A 15,033-nucleotide genomic window follows, 5' to 3' on the forward strand; every position below is an offset into this window, starting at 1 on the left:
TGGTGATGGAGCTCTCATTTAAAGGAAAAAAAAAACATAGCAAAGCTTGAAGGCTGACTTTTGAGCCAAGTCCACAACTAATAGCACCAAACCGCTCTCTCGCTCTCCGCTAAGAGGACTTTTCTTGCTACGTACTGTGCAAGGGAGGGATTCGTCAGGAGACGTTTCAACAATTACATTACGGAATTCAAGAGCCAAGTAAATTAACAGATTTGCTCTTCATTACAGTCCGATGTGGGGAGGTAGGGGGGGGGGGGAGAAAAGAGAATGCAAATTGACTGATGTCACAGAAGAGTTTGGAGTTTGATACGCTTGATCCAAAAGCCGAAAAAGAAGATCTGCATGTAAGAATACAAAAGCACATTGAAAGCCTCAAATACATTAAAAAAAGACCCAAAAGAGATACAACAGTATGGGAGGAAATCTTTTTTTTTTTCTTTCTACCATTCAAAACTTTGTGCTTTGGGGGCTGCATAGGAGAGGACGGCTGTTGGGGTTTGAGGAGTGTTGGAGGTGTAAAGGCCACAGTATACAAATAAATAAATAAATAATAAATAAAATAACATAAATAAAAGCCTCAAGCAAAATCACCTTCAAATATGAGCACACACTGATAGTTTTATTCTTAATTTGTTTTGTGATGCTGGTGGACTTCCTATACGTTCTGATTTCCAAACCTATTTTCCTCCAAATAAATATAAATTAAAAAAAAAATATATATAAGCTTTTGTGAGTTACAAGTTATAACTTGTTTTCAGTTTTATGAACCTTGTGGTGTAGGACTTTGGAAGCTACACCATTTTTTTTCTTCCCATAATGAAATGCTCCCATATAAATAAATAAATTAAATTGGAAGGATGTATAGCACAATTTTGAGCAAGCTTATTATTATTTTTTTGGGGGGGGGGGGGGGGAGAAAAAGTCCAAAGTAGTATACTGTGGTCTTCGATGTGGAGGTCAGTGGGTTACCAGGGGAGGTAGGTGTGGTTTTGGCATATGGATTTTTTTTTTCGGGTGGAGCTGGGGTAACAAAGTGGCGTTAAGCAAGGGTCTGGTTGGCCGGAAACTTGACAGGAGAATCTGCTTTCGTTCTTGCGTCTGAGGTATATGACAAAATAACATGGGGAACTTCTTGCAGACATTAGAAAGGAAGCTCAAGGATTTGTCATGGATGAAGATCTTCAAGGGAAAGGAAACACGGGACATTCTAGCTTGTAGGGTTCCTCTCAGAATGACCGGATTTTGCCATGAATGCCTGAATGGAAGCCTCTTCTGTGTGTGTATTTTTTTTTTTTAAATCCCCTGACTTCTAACCAGAGTTAGCAATTGGGGGGGTCATATGTAAACAGGATGAAAATCTTCAACCAATAACAGAAAACCCCCCCAGAAAACTTTAGCTTCAAGAAGAACAAGACAAAGATCCGAGTGAACCTCGATCTCTGCTTAGATTGACATCGTTAGTTGCTTTCGTAGTTTGTTCTTGTTTCGATTTCTGTTAAGTCTTTCATTGGGTTTTCTTCTTTTGTTTTTGTTTTTTTTTTGCCTCCGTTTTCCAGATCCAACTGCCAGTGGTTGATCCCGGTTAAAGTGCGGTGGATCGCGGCGGGATGAGGGTGGGTAAGCCTTTCGTGAAAGATAATCCACTTTGACGCCCCCCGCAGTCACACACCCACATTTGGTGTCAGTCTGTGAAAAAGGCTTTCAACCAGAGAGCGCACCGTCGTGCACTGCATGACCCGACTGTCCTTAACGTGTCATGTGCACTTTTTGACGATACAAATGCCGCTGCACGGAAGGCATCTATCTCGTGATATTTTTCCAAACAGCACTCTATTTGAGCGGAACACAAGACGACTCGTTCATTGTACAGTGGAAGAGAAAGAAAAGGAGGAGGAGGAGGAGGAGGAGACTTCAGCTTTCTGTGTCATTTTGTGGCAAGAATTCCCTCCTCTGTCAGAGATTCCTGAAAGCTCACTGGGAAGGGGAAAAAAAAAGCACCCTGAGGCTGCTACATTCATCAATGCACAGTGCTCTTTTTCAGAGGGTGGACAAAATCATGCCAAGACTAGTGAATCAAAAGTGTGACAAAAGTTGACCACCGTGAAGGCGAAGGGCAAAAAGCCAATTATTAAGATTCATCGCTGCGAATATATATTGTCACCGTCAAACTCAAATATCGAAACATTTGTGGAAAAATAAGCTACAACAATGGCTGCCAATACACCTCTGCCATGGAGATTGTTTTCATCACATTTTTTTTGGTGCGGGAGTTTTTTTTGTTGTTCATCTTAATCATCAAGAGACAAAAAGACCTAAAATATTCTAGCCATGGTTTCTCGCTGAATAATTCAACCATGCGGTGCTAAGTATCATGTCCAAGTGTATCACACGGTGCTGATTTAAATCTTTACTGTCAGGTCCGCACCCGAACGAGAATGGTCGAGTAAAATAGTTTTTGTTTCTTTGTAGATTTGAAAAATGTGACAATCTTGTCAAAAATGATCGCACAGCTGTTTACATTTTTAAAGACTCAACCGGGTGAGTCATACGTCTCGGGAAACGTAAACCGCACTTTAGGTGAGTTGGAGCGGTGAGCAGCAAAAACAGCGGTGACTTCCATTTTGAGACCCAGTTTCAAAAGCTGCCCTTTTCTATCTCCACGAACGGTTTTGCAAGCGGCCAAAACAACCAAAAGAGTACCCATTATTGTATTGCCGCATGCAGCTCGAACGTTAAGGCCACAGGGAAATAAAAAAGACTGCTACAAACTTACAATATTTACCTTTGCTCCCTCTTGCCACTTCCTTTCAAATGACCAAACATTAGCTTGAAGTATGCTAGCTCCAGAGGTTCAAAAATTGATTTATAAAGACATTCTAAATGAAGGGGGAACACAAAACAACACTATTTGAAAAGAAAAATACGATGCTTTCATTTTGATTTGTTTAAATCCTCATAAGCCATCGCTCCGGATAATTCCTTGAGTTTTCGAACTTATACACTCATGAAAAACATTAAAGAAGTTTGAAAGCTCAATATTTTGTCCACCCCCTTTTCCTCAGAAAAACCTAACTTTTAACTTTCTACAACTGCTACATACTTACAATGTTTACCTTTGCTCTTTCTTACCACTTCCTTACAAATGACGTTAGCTTGACGTATGCTAGCTCCAGAGGTTCAAAAACTCTTAAGATTTTTTTTTTATCAAGATTTTCCAAATGAATGCTTAGGGAAAAAAACCCAAAACACTATTTGAACATACAATTATGATGCTCTCATTTTGATTTGTTTGAATCCTACTAATAAGCCACCGCAACGGACAATTCCTTGAGTTTTAAAACTGATACCGACACGCAATCAAAAACACGAAAGAAATCTGAAAGCTCGAAATTTTGTCCACCCCCTTTTCCTCACAAAAAAACTAACTTTTAACTTTCGACGACTGCACACACCAAACCGTAGCACCTTAACAGCACGAAGATTCAGGGAAGCTGTAGAAAAAAAACTATTTCAAAAAAGACCTTTTCATCTTTGCCTCTGTATTATTCACACGGGACGGTCTGCTCCCAATTTCCTTGTTCTCATCAAATTTGAAAAGCCAGGCAAAGAAAAATTCTAACTGATCCTGCAATGATTAAACATTTCTATCTCTCTCACCGGCTGCAGGGTGCCGGTGGTCCTTCAGGATGCTCCCCTCCTCCAATTTTCATTCTAGCTTATCCTCTTTTTTTCACATGAACCGTGATAATACAGTCACTCCGGGTCAGTAGAAGTCCAGCATCTTATCAGAAACATTTTGCTATATCATTTACACATTTATATCATTTACAGAGCACTGTATTTTTTAAATATAGATACTGTCAATAGAAAACAACACCACCTACCTAGAAAGTTCCGAGAGTTTTTGACTTACATTCAGTAGCTGAACTGAAAAGAAAAACAAAACAAAACCAAATGAATGTCAACAGAATAAAACGTCACACCGAGTAGAAAACTCTTCATACGTTTGACAGTGCATTAAATCCTGCGTGGGAGTCGAAAATCAAAGGCAAACTTATTCTCAATAGCTGCAGATCACAAATAGATATATATCTATATTCATATATAAATGTTTTTTTTTTTGTCTTCTTACCAGTAATACAATAAATACAACATTAGTAAATGGCTACAGTTGACTTTTCGGTCATGCCCAACAGCATGTTATTAGTACAATGTTTTAAATATAGAAGGATGTCACTAAAGAGAGAGATCCATTTAAATAGAAAGGATGAAAGAGACTCTTCATAAAACTTTTGTTTTTCCTCGACTCCCTTTTTCGTCTTTATACAGTGAATTCAACCCGGAAGCATTTGGACAACGATTGTTGACAATTTCCGAGATTTTGGCTTTGAGCACCAACACATTGGATTTAAAATAAAGCGGTTGAGACATGATTGATGCGAACTCACAAAAAATTTTAAAAATCTAGCATTCGCAAAGTAGGACCACTTTATGGACTTGATGCGGTTGGGTAATTTGTAATCCAAACCCTGGATTACAAATTATGGTTTTCTTGACAATTGTGTCATGTCTCCAAATACTACTGAGCCCATTAAAAAACATTGATGTAATTCAATCATTTTATGCAACCACCAAAAACTAATGACATTAAATCCATTGTGACTGGCTTTTCAAAATAAAATCACAAAACCTCAGTCATTGTCCAAATACGGTCTCGGGCTGGGCTTTTTTTTTTTTTTCTTTTCTCTTGTTTTATTTTAAATCCTCCAATCTTCCGTCCCCTCTGTCCGATGCTTCAGAGCAGCTCCCGTGTCTTGTCTAATTTGTGCGCTGTCTGGCCCCACCCAACCGAAAACCCGACACAACGGATGAAAGCAGTTCACTACACAGCACAGCCACCTCGACCACGACACCACATCGACACATTTGGTTGGAATGATGGCAGGCCCTCCAGCAAAGGTATCCTGTATCGAACCTTGACCTATTCATAGAACGTCCCCATTCATTCTTTCTTATTTCCATCTGTACAGACTAGTGCAGTGGCACACATTCTTTTTTTTTTTTTTTTTTTTTGTGGACATTATAAGACATGCCAGAAAAGTAACAGCTACCGCACTACAGTAAGAAGATGACACTGGCTCCTTATCTTTTGTCCTTCAAGATTTGGAACGTCTCCTCGACCGGCTGCGACCCATCCGAGACACACGCGCACACAAAAACCCATCAAGCCCCTCGTTCAACCGGGCAGAAGCCCAATGAAGAAAGGGGGGGTTTCATGGGTGTGAGTGTGTTGCGCGACGGGATACAATCCGAAGACATCAGGGGTTCGACTGTCACCTCACTGCTCCTCTTCTAAATTGTAAGGACACATTTTTTTTTTTAAACATACCTACAGTATTACACCCAGATGCATGTGTATGTATATGTATACACACACACATACACACTATAGATATACACACGTACATATTCATAATACATACATTAGTCTTTGTTCCTTTTGGAAATGATAAACAGATTTTTTTTTTTTTTTTTTACAAAAATAAATTGTTTTATGGTGGCCTGTCAACTTGGTCTCTTCCACTCAGCAAGGCTTGTTTTGTTTTTCGACAGGGGTCAGAGCCAGCAGCCCCTCCTGCCCCATAATAGACTACGGAGATTCAATGGTTCGGGCCGTGGCCTCGCAGTAGGCCTACAATCATCTTCCGTTCATCCTTCAGGTTGGGTTTTTTTTTTTTTTTTCCCCTTCTCCATACGACGGCTCCGGAACACGCTTTTTGTTTCTGTTGGTCTTTTCGTGTAGTCTCTCTGCTTTCCACATTTTTCTTCTCAGTTTTTGATGTCCATCTGTACCCATCACTTTAGAGTCTTATTTACTAAAAGAGAAAGAACAAGGGAAGGGTAAATACATTGACACGGTTACATTGCAGACAGGAAATATTGTTTGTGTTGTATTTATTTAATTCTTTTTACAGCATTTTTTTTTTACAGTTATACAGTCATTAAACAACCATTTAAAGAATTAGTGAAGAAAATCTGTGGGTGGTCCCCTCCTGCAAATGTGTCCATTCATCCTCAAGACAAAGTCACTGACGTTGGATGATGGGAGGTCGCCATTTTGTCATCTCGTGTATGGACCTGCTAAGTTCTTCAACACCAAACTAATCCAAGAATGTCTTTACGGACACCTTTCTTGTACACCATAACACAGTAATGATGAAACAAGGAAAGAAAAGGCCTAACCTAAACGTTTCTTACCCTTTTGAAAAATCACGATTTAGCAGGGCAACAGACATTTTTTTTTTTTTTTTTTTAACAAGGAGCACAGTGCACCCTAACATGAAATTTTACGGGCACAGGTTGAAATTTTGGTACACTATAAATGGACTTACCCATTTATCAGTAATATATAGTAAAAATGGGCAAGTCAGTACTGATAAATGGGCTAAAGAGTGGAGCAGGCATTGGTCAGCCAAAAAAAAAGAAGAAAAAAAAAAGAAAAATCAAGAATATATCTACACATGTAAAATACAGACACACACACACACACACACACATTTTATATAATTTAACCCTCAAAACATCCGTTTTATTGTTTCAGTTACAGTATTTAGTACTTATTTATGTAAAAAAAAAAAAGCACAAAATCTTTTTGTTTTCAACCCCTTCGGATAATAAATTAGAGAGCGAGTGTTAATACGCTGAGTAAATATCTGTTTTTGTCATAGCATGATACTACACTTTTTTTTTTCTTTTCAAAAAGTACATTCTGTATTTTTCGGTTGTAGACTTACTTGGTGATTTTATGTGTTAAATTGCAAAAGGCTATTCGTACCCTGACCAAATTTATATTTTAACTGAAAGGTCAAAGTGGCAAAAGACTGGAAGATGTTGTATTCTTGACCTTTTGAAATGTAATAATATCCCAACACTTTGAAGGAATGCAATTATTCGAAAAGGACATTCCAAAGGATTGCGGCATGGCGGAACAACCATAATCCACTACACTCTAATCAACCATGAAGTTAGACCATTGGATATGCCTTCATGTCTCTGCAATCGGCTTGCAACCAATTCAGGGTATACCCTCTTTTCGCCGAAAAACAGTTGGCAAAGGCTCCACAATCAATTAAATGAATGCATGAGTAATTATTATCATTCAAAGCGTTTGTTTGCACCCGGACGTTGAAACTCTTGTGCGTGACTAGCGCATTGAAAGAAAGTGAGAGGAGCTGCTTTGATTGGCCATGAGTAAAGTTGGCTGTCCACTCCCACAGAAGTACAGACTTTCCTCTCCCAGATCCGCCTGCGCGCACCAACCTTCACTAAAATAGAGCCCGACTGGATTTATTCATGGACAAATGTACCCTAGATCCGCCTGCCCGCACCAACACCAGGTCTAACCCGCATCTGCGCACAGGCACAGCACAGGATTTATGCCCTTCACTAAAATGGAGCCCGACTGGATTTATTCATGGACAAATGTACCCAACAAAATGTTAGTCCTATGCAATTGTACATCGCAGTCAATAATGTGAAATTTCCCGTTTTATGCATACATTATAAAATACAATCATGTTACCATATTTTCCGCACGATGATGCGCTTCGGAGTTTAAGGCGCACCTTCAACGAACGGCCTATTTTAAAACAGTTATCATATATAGGGCGCACCGCATTATAAGGCGCAAATAATGGGAGCTACAATAGTGGCTGCGGTTGCGTTATGCAGCCACTAGATGGAGCTATGCTAAAAGGAATTCAATACTGCTTTATTTATAGAGCGCTTTCACAACCGCTGCAGCTGTAACAAAGAGGTTTAAAAAACATTCAAAAGTCCAAGACATTAGAATATTGATCCATATACAAGGCGCATTGGATTATAAAGCGCACTGTTGGCTTTTGAGAAAATTGAATGCTTTTAGGTGTGTGGAAAATGCGCTAATTACTTTAAATGTCCTCCCCCCCTTATTTTTCCTAGCTCAACGGTGTATCAGTTAGGAGCGATACCAGTCTGTCGTGCCATTTGCCCTGTTTCTCTGTAAAGCAGAGACGACAGAAGTGTGAATTGGGGGAAGTTGGATCTTCAAAAAGGGGCTGCCTGTAAAAAATTCAGCACCGCTTTGTAGTTGCTTAGTCCTGCCCCCTTCCGATGGGAGACCATGAGAGACAGGACCTGTGGCGCTGTACCGGTGTGTCACCAATCACAGCTGATAACCGCCTCCTCTCGTCTCAGCTTAACAGGCTCGCACCCTCTGAGACTTGTTTTGTAATGCTGCCGAGAAGAAGCCTCGGAGGATGGAAAGGAAGCAGAGCGGCAGGAGCTGAGGGGCAGGCTGGAGGAATTGGCAGGTAACGTGAGCTACAATATTGCCGCCGGAGCTTAGGTATACACCCGTGTATTAGACGATCAAGGAAATGCTTGAGAATTGAGTCGATATGACCAAAAAAAACAAAAAAAAAAACACTGCGCAATAATAATGGCTTGAGAAGTCTGTGCACCTGCGACTCCCTCCTCCCAAACCTCCAAAACTTCCTCCTGCGCGCTCCTCTTCGCCTGCCTGTGTCTACGTGTGAAACGTCTTCAAATAAAGTCCACATGCTGCAGCAAGAAGAACAGAGACAAAGAGCCTTCGAGGTGAGCGACGGGGCTTGGCTCATCAGTCAAGTTTCACAAGACAAGAGGTGAACGCCGAAAAAAAGCAGCTCAGATAGTGGGTGGGCCATCAACCTCTTTAAAAGAGCAGACGAGAAAACCTCACGGGTGTCTCTTTAAAGACATCGTATATTGTTATGCACACACATTAGAAATGTTCGCTTTGTGGGGGATTAATACCAGATGATTTATGAAAGATAAGTAGCAACGGAAACACAATTCCACATGATAAGTCTGGAGCACACAACTTGTCTGGCGAGCTTTTCATAAAACAATATACAACAGAATTACCCCAGAATGTAAAAACCTGCGTGAAAAGTCGTCGAAAGTTTCCTGATACGGTTCGGTTGCACGTGAACTTTACTTCTGTTTGAAAATTGTCGCGACTCTCAGGACGGCTTCATGAAAAATAAGTGGCCTTTTAAATTGGCTCCCATGTGGATTCTTGCGGCTTGATTCAGAAGTCTTTTGTCCCCCGCCAATCCTATAGGGGACACGAGGCTACACACATCATATGTAGGTTCAGGAAATAGATCACAGAGGTGCAACAAACCCTTAGCACACTTTGGATTTATCCATGAGGAGACAATTGGAACAAATGCCGTCATCCACCCCCCAGTTCATATTTTCTTATTTAGTTGAGAATAGATTTTGTGAATCTCCGTCATTGCAGGTAAGCTGCCATGAAGAAATTACGGCTCGAGGGTTTGGGGTGGGATTGGAGTGGGGTGGGTGTGGGAGGGGGCAATGTCACTTTCTGATGACGTGTGACACGGTGATGAATGTGCGGGGCGAGATTATTGCTTTTGCTTCTTTTATTATTCATGCCAATTATTGTCAAGTTTGCCATATTTCACCGGGCGCTATCATTACATTGCAATAACTCCGCTTCCAATTTTAGGATGGCATCATCACCTCCTCGCCCAAAAAAAAAAAAAAAGAGTACTTTCGAGGTAAACTTTCCCTGGAAATTTGAAATGTGCCATACTGCCCTCTATTGGCCAGGTTGGGGTTGAACAACAACAACAACAAAATATATAGTAATTGAAAAAAAAACAAACAAAAATAAAACCCTGAAGAAACCCATCTTAGAAAACACAGCAGCAGTTGTTCAAACGTCTGCTGGATTTCTTCATGAAAGCGGTCCGCATGTGAGAAGACACAAGCGTCGCATTTTCAGACAGCAGTCGGGGCCAGTAGTTGATCAAAACACTTCACACATTCAGGTGGCCAGTTAGACCGTACATAGAAAGACATTCACATGAACCGAAAGAAACATTTTTCTCGGCATGTAAAAGGCGGACATTGTCTAACCCCTTGCGTGTGATACACAAAAGAAATACACAAATAAATAAATAATAAAGAAGCAGAGTCGTCTCTCTTGACAGGAACGTCATTTTCTTTAGTACACCTCAATGACACTCACTTTTAAAAGGCGATTCACAATGGCGGTGGCATAAAATCACATGACCCACAATGTAAAGCGAAACAAAGCACCGATTTCAAAAATTGAAATGTAAGTACATTTGTCAATAAGTGGTAGTTTAAAGTGCATGGAATAGTGATGCATGAAATAAAAGTTTTTTTTTTTAAAATATACATTGAGAAAAACGTGATATCCCATCACTGACAATGCATTATTCCATATAGAATCTTAAATGTATACATGTATGTATCTTTATCTTTTAAAATGCCCCCCCATTTTTTATATATTTATTTGTACACTACCAGTTAAAAAAAAAAAAAAAAAAAAGCAGCACGGCTTAATTGTAATTTTTGTTCTTCACATTTGAGATTTTTTCTGTGTGTGTGTTGCACCACCAAACTGAAAATGAAATGAATGAACTCAATTGCGATTTTGATCGCAATTACAACTGAGGATATTTTGGGGAAACGCGCTCACCTCGCCTGTGATGCGGATGTGCTGCCAAACGGGGAAAATATCGCATAAAATCAAATATATATTTCCACTGAATATCAAGTATTGCGGCACAATGGGGACTATCTATTTTAACGACAATAATTCACATATAGCCTACATCACAATAATGCCGGTGGTAATAATAATTTTCGACAGTCAGGTCTTCATTTTATTTATTTATTTATTTTTTATTTTTTGCACTTGCGTCGTCATCACTAACAAAACCATAACAATGCACTCTGATTTGTGCCAAGGCTTCTCACGTCTTATGTCGGCTCCATCATTTCTGCTCTGTTCCCAGAAGAAGCATTTCGCAGTTTGGAGTTGTTTTGTCGGCATTAGTCTTGTTTTATAACCACACGTTGGGCACATTTTCTGCTTGTTTGTTGTGTGTTGCCATATGCTTGATTGTGGCAACGCTTTGTTTTTGGGTGGTCACTCATCTTTAATGCCAATAAAACAAACATTGGCCCTTTTTTGGGGAGGGCGGGGTATTGTTGCTGATTAATAACGCTCATAAAGAAGCTTGGTAATGACTACTAGCCAAGACGCAATTCATGTATTTATTAACAACACAGAATTTCCGATATATGGTCCCATGTAAGTGTAATATAAATATATACATACAATAGGAGTATCCAAAAACGAAGTGTGTATATATATTTGTCACTATGTACAGTACGAGTGTTATTCTGAATGCATAAAAAAATGCTAAATGTGTTAAAAACATTAAAAAGTATCTTTTTTTTTTTAATTTGAATGATCAGTTTAATTGGGACACGCGCATAAATAATAGAACGTTATGCTTTGATTGTTGTTTTTTTTTCTCTTCTACTTACCCCGCAAACAAAGTTAGCAATAGTGTAGAGTAGACACGAATGACTGATGGCATACTTCCTGTTGACGATGATCAATTTAGATTTGAATCTCGCCAGTTACAAATTATTTCACGGTGCGGTTTTTCCCTTTCTCCAATGGAAAAGTTCCGACCTGAACGTTGAGATGTGTATGTTGTGTTTTAAGAAACATGTGTCTATAGCTGTGTGGCATTCTTACATATCAGCACAGGACGCTTTCAATTTGCTTTTTGCACACAGTGAAACAGCAAACTGATCTTTTTTGTTGAATCTCGATTTTTTTGGGGTGGGGGGGCGGAGTAGCAGAACAACAGAAAAGACGCCCGCCGGCGACAGCGAGAGGAGCAAGCGTGAATTTGTGCTTGTTTGTGTGAGTCGAGTCCGTCTGGTGTATCTTCAAATGAGATCAGTGCCTATTGACTGAACTCTCTTATCTCTAATCTGCGACGTATATTGCCTCGGTTAGTGCTGCTCTTCACACCACCCTTCTCTTCCTGCGCTACTGACTCCTGTCTTTACGATGCCATCAGACACAGCCGGCACAGATGCTTTAGTGGTGAGGGAGCTCCTATATGTGTGTGCGCGTGTTTTTTTTTGTGTATACGAGTTTGTGAGGGAGGGAGTGGAATTGCTGGATGCATTAGGGACAACTGCCTGCTGTGGCCGTGTGACTCTGGGCACATTTCTGACAAACGCACTTAAAGAAAGCAAAGTCCAATAGAAGGGGCCGAATCACAATCGTTTGTTCTGTGTCGTGAACTATTTGTATCCACCCGCATTTGTGGACTGCTTTGGATGAGGATAACAAATCATCCTTTGCCAACGGTGTGTTGTTGAGGCCTTTTTCGATAAATGTTTTTTGACAAAAGAAGCACGTTATTCTGGGGTGCTGACATAAATCTACATTCACGTCAACGAATAATGGGCTTCCCGAGTAAAAGTGAGCAATGGACGCAACCAGGCTGCAAAAAATATTTGCTTACAAGTTGGATCAATAACAAATCAGAATATGAAATACTGATTCATAATTGTATGTGTAATCTTGGGAATTATTTTAAGGCTACAGAACAGCAGATTCAGAACTGATAATCATAAATACCGTATTGGCCCGAGTATAAGACGGTGTTTTTTGCATTGAAATAAGACTGAAAAAGTGGGGGTCGTCTTATATTCGGGGTCTAGACATTATACACATTCACGACGCTAGATGGCGCCAGATATCATTGAAGCAAATGCTGAACTTGCCTTCCCAGGCCAAAGTGAACCCCTGCCACGAAGAATAAAAATAAAAATAGCGGTAGCATGAAAAATAAAAATAAAAAATAGCGGTAACAAGGAAAACAGAAGAAAATAATAGAAGAGACAACAGAAAATGGAGAAACGTAGTGACAATCTGAAGAAAGGTGGGTCGATGATCGGCCAGGTTAACCTGCAGCTGAGTATAAGTTATCATGTAATTTACATTTCAAAAACCAGAAGCCATTCATTTACGAATGTGATTGCACTTTACATTTGAATGAGGCAAAATAACATGCTTGTTCTCTCAAATATATCATTATAATCATTTGTTTCAGATGTACTATAATTATTTTCTGTATAAAAATTAATTTGGTGTTCAAAAAGTCTTTTTTTCAAACTTGAGTCTTGAAAAAGAGGGGGTCGTCTTATAATCAGGGCCGTCTTATATCCGGGCCAATACGGTAGTACGTCAGGGACGAGTAGACATTCATCAGGAGACCACTAATTCACTAAATGCAAGTTCAAAGATTTTGTTTTTGGGGGGGGAGGGGGAATCAATAAAACACTCTTGAGTTCGTTCATTACATGCGAGAAATATTTCTCATGTTGCATCATGTGAAGAGACAGGAAACGGTACATACAGTGAAAATAATGTGCCCCCCGCTCCCTCCCCTTGCAAAGCAATACATGGGATACCTCCCACCTCTGGCATCTAGCCAACAATCAATTGGTTCGAACACACCGCCGCCCAATTTGCAATGGCCGCCATCGCTCTTTCTCCACTACGCATCACTTCCTGCGTGTCCTCACTCTTAGCCTGGCTCCCGTTAGGCGTCACTTAATGCTGAGCATTTTCTTGCAGTTTCACCCTCATTCCGACTTAACAGTTGGAAGTCCCATTCAGTCGGCTCCAGTTATCCGCTCTGATAGAATGGAGCCAGCTCTCGTAGGGCCAAACGGTTGTGCCATTTTGGTCATAAATTCTACCTGTAAGGTGGGTGCCGCAAACTGGAATTTGCTGAACGCTGCTGCTGCAGCTCAATGTATATGAAGGAAAATGACTAATGAAAACAATCGAGTTGGGCCATCCCAAAGGAGCTGAGTTGCAGACCAAGCTTGGAGAGAACACACAGAAAGGGTGGAAATAAAGATTCCCTTTGTGACAACTGCCCCCACCCCCCACCCAATGACAAATGTTCCCAAATTAAGGACACTGAATCCATACACCAGCAACTGCAAAGTAGTAGAAGCAAATTTAGAATGATTCGATTGGCCGTCTGGATGCACAGTGTGTTTCTTCATATGAAAGGGATGGCTAATTCTAGATTTTGTTTGCTGTGGCTTTTATATTTGTGTTTTTTTTTTTTTTTGCTGGGGAGTGAAAGGGGCGTGACCCCCCCTCCTTTCTAGTAGGGAGTGAAGCGACTGCACCCTCCTCTGTAAAGGCTAGCCTGCAACATCAAAGATGAAAAAAAAAAAAGCTCCAATCAGTATCCAATGTAGAACCTTGATTTGTATTTTTATGTTAGACAAGTTAACTTTAATGCAAACAAATCAATCTTCCCTTTTTTCTCCCTGCGTGGCCTCCTTACAAAGTTTGACGCCGATTTTCAGTGCTTCATTCTGTATTTTTTTTTTCCAAAGGACTCCTCATTTCAATGAGACCCAATACTACCTGTCTTGTAAATTTTGCCCAATATTTATGGTCATTACGAACAAAATCTTAGCGTCATCCATTTAGCGAGAGCTGTATCATTATTTCCTAGCTTATAATTCAAATCTTGATTGAACACCGTGAATGACTTTGGGAGGCTCAGCTGAATTTTCAAGATTAGAATATAGTTCTCCACTTTAAATCACTTATGTGGGAGGACGGGGCAGAAGGGAGGAAAAAGAGAAGAAAGTTGAAAGTAATAAGGAGGAAAACACAGGCCACTGTTTTAATTAAGTAAATGAAGAGGAAATAATGGTTGTAATTAATGAAGGCTTTTAGCTAGCAGCTGCACTATAGGGGAGGAAGGGAGGTGCGCATGGGGGACACATGGGGGAGGTGTGATTGCCATCACGACACAAATGTCAGCACTGCAGCATTAATCTGCAACGGCTGCCCCCCCCCGTGAAACCCACAAGGCTGCATCAAGCAACAGCTAGGCTGCAGTCATTACAGGTACCAGGAAAGGTACCTATGATTTCCAACCAATTGGCAACGAAAGATAATCTTAAAAATGTATTTTAAAATATACTAAGGCATGTTAACAAAGAGAAAACTATAAATATGGAAAGTATTCAAATTATTCTTATTTTTTTTTAAGTACCAAAAAAGTCTAATTCGTGTTAAAACGGATCCAAGTTAGATGCGTG

The 15,033-nt window shown here is 40.1% G+C and overlaps 1 protein-coding gene across 12 annotated transcripts in view; it reads right to left on the reverse strand.

The window, feature by feature from the left end:
• Positions 1-1,001: 1,001 nt before the first annotated feature.
• rbfox3a (RNA binding fox-1 homolog 3a) overlaps positions 1,002-15,033 on the reverse strand; it is a 239,756-nt gene continuing 225,724 nt past the window's right edge. For 9 of the 12 annotated variants that reach the window (XM_019865683.1, XM_019865692.1, XM_019865684.1 and 6 more), the window contains one exon: positions 14,028-14,123. In XM_019865683.1, the coding sequence (XP_019721242.1) occupies positions 14,079-14,123 (45 nt within the window). In that variant the 3' untranslated portion in view covers positions 14,028-14,078. Of the gene's footprint in view, positions 5,877-7,868; positions 8,602-13,083; positions 14,124-15,033 lie in introns of those variants that run through there. The other 3 variants (XM_019865687.1, XM_019865686.1, XR_002167726.1) reach the window with 3 other exon arrangements.

The sequence above is a fragment of the Hippocampus comes genome, unplaced genomic scaffold (genome assembly GCF_001891065.2).
Source record: "Hippocampus comes isolate QL1 unplaced genomic scaffold, H_comes_QL1_v1.1 scaffold58, whole genome shotgun sequence".
Lineage (NCBI taxonomy): Eukaryota > Metazoa > Chordata > Actinopteri > Syngnathiformes > Syngnathidae > Hippocampus > Hippocampus comes.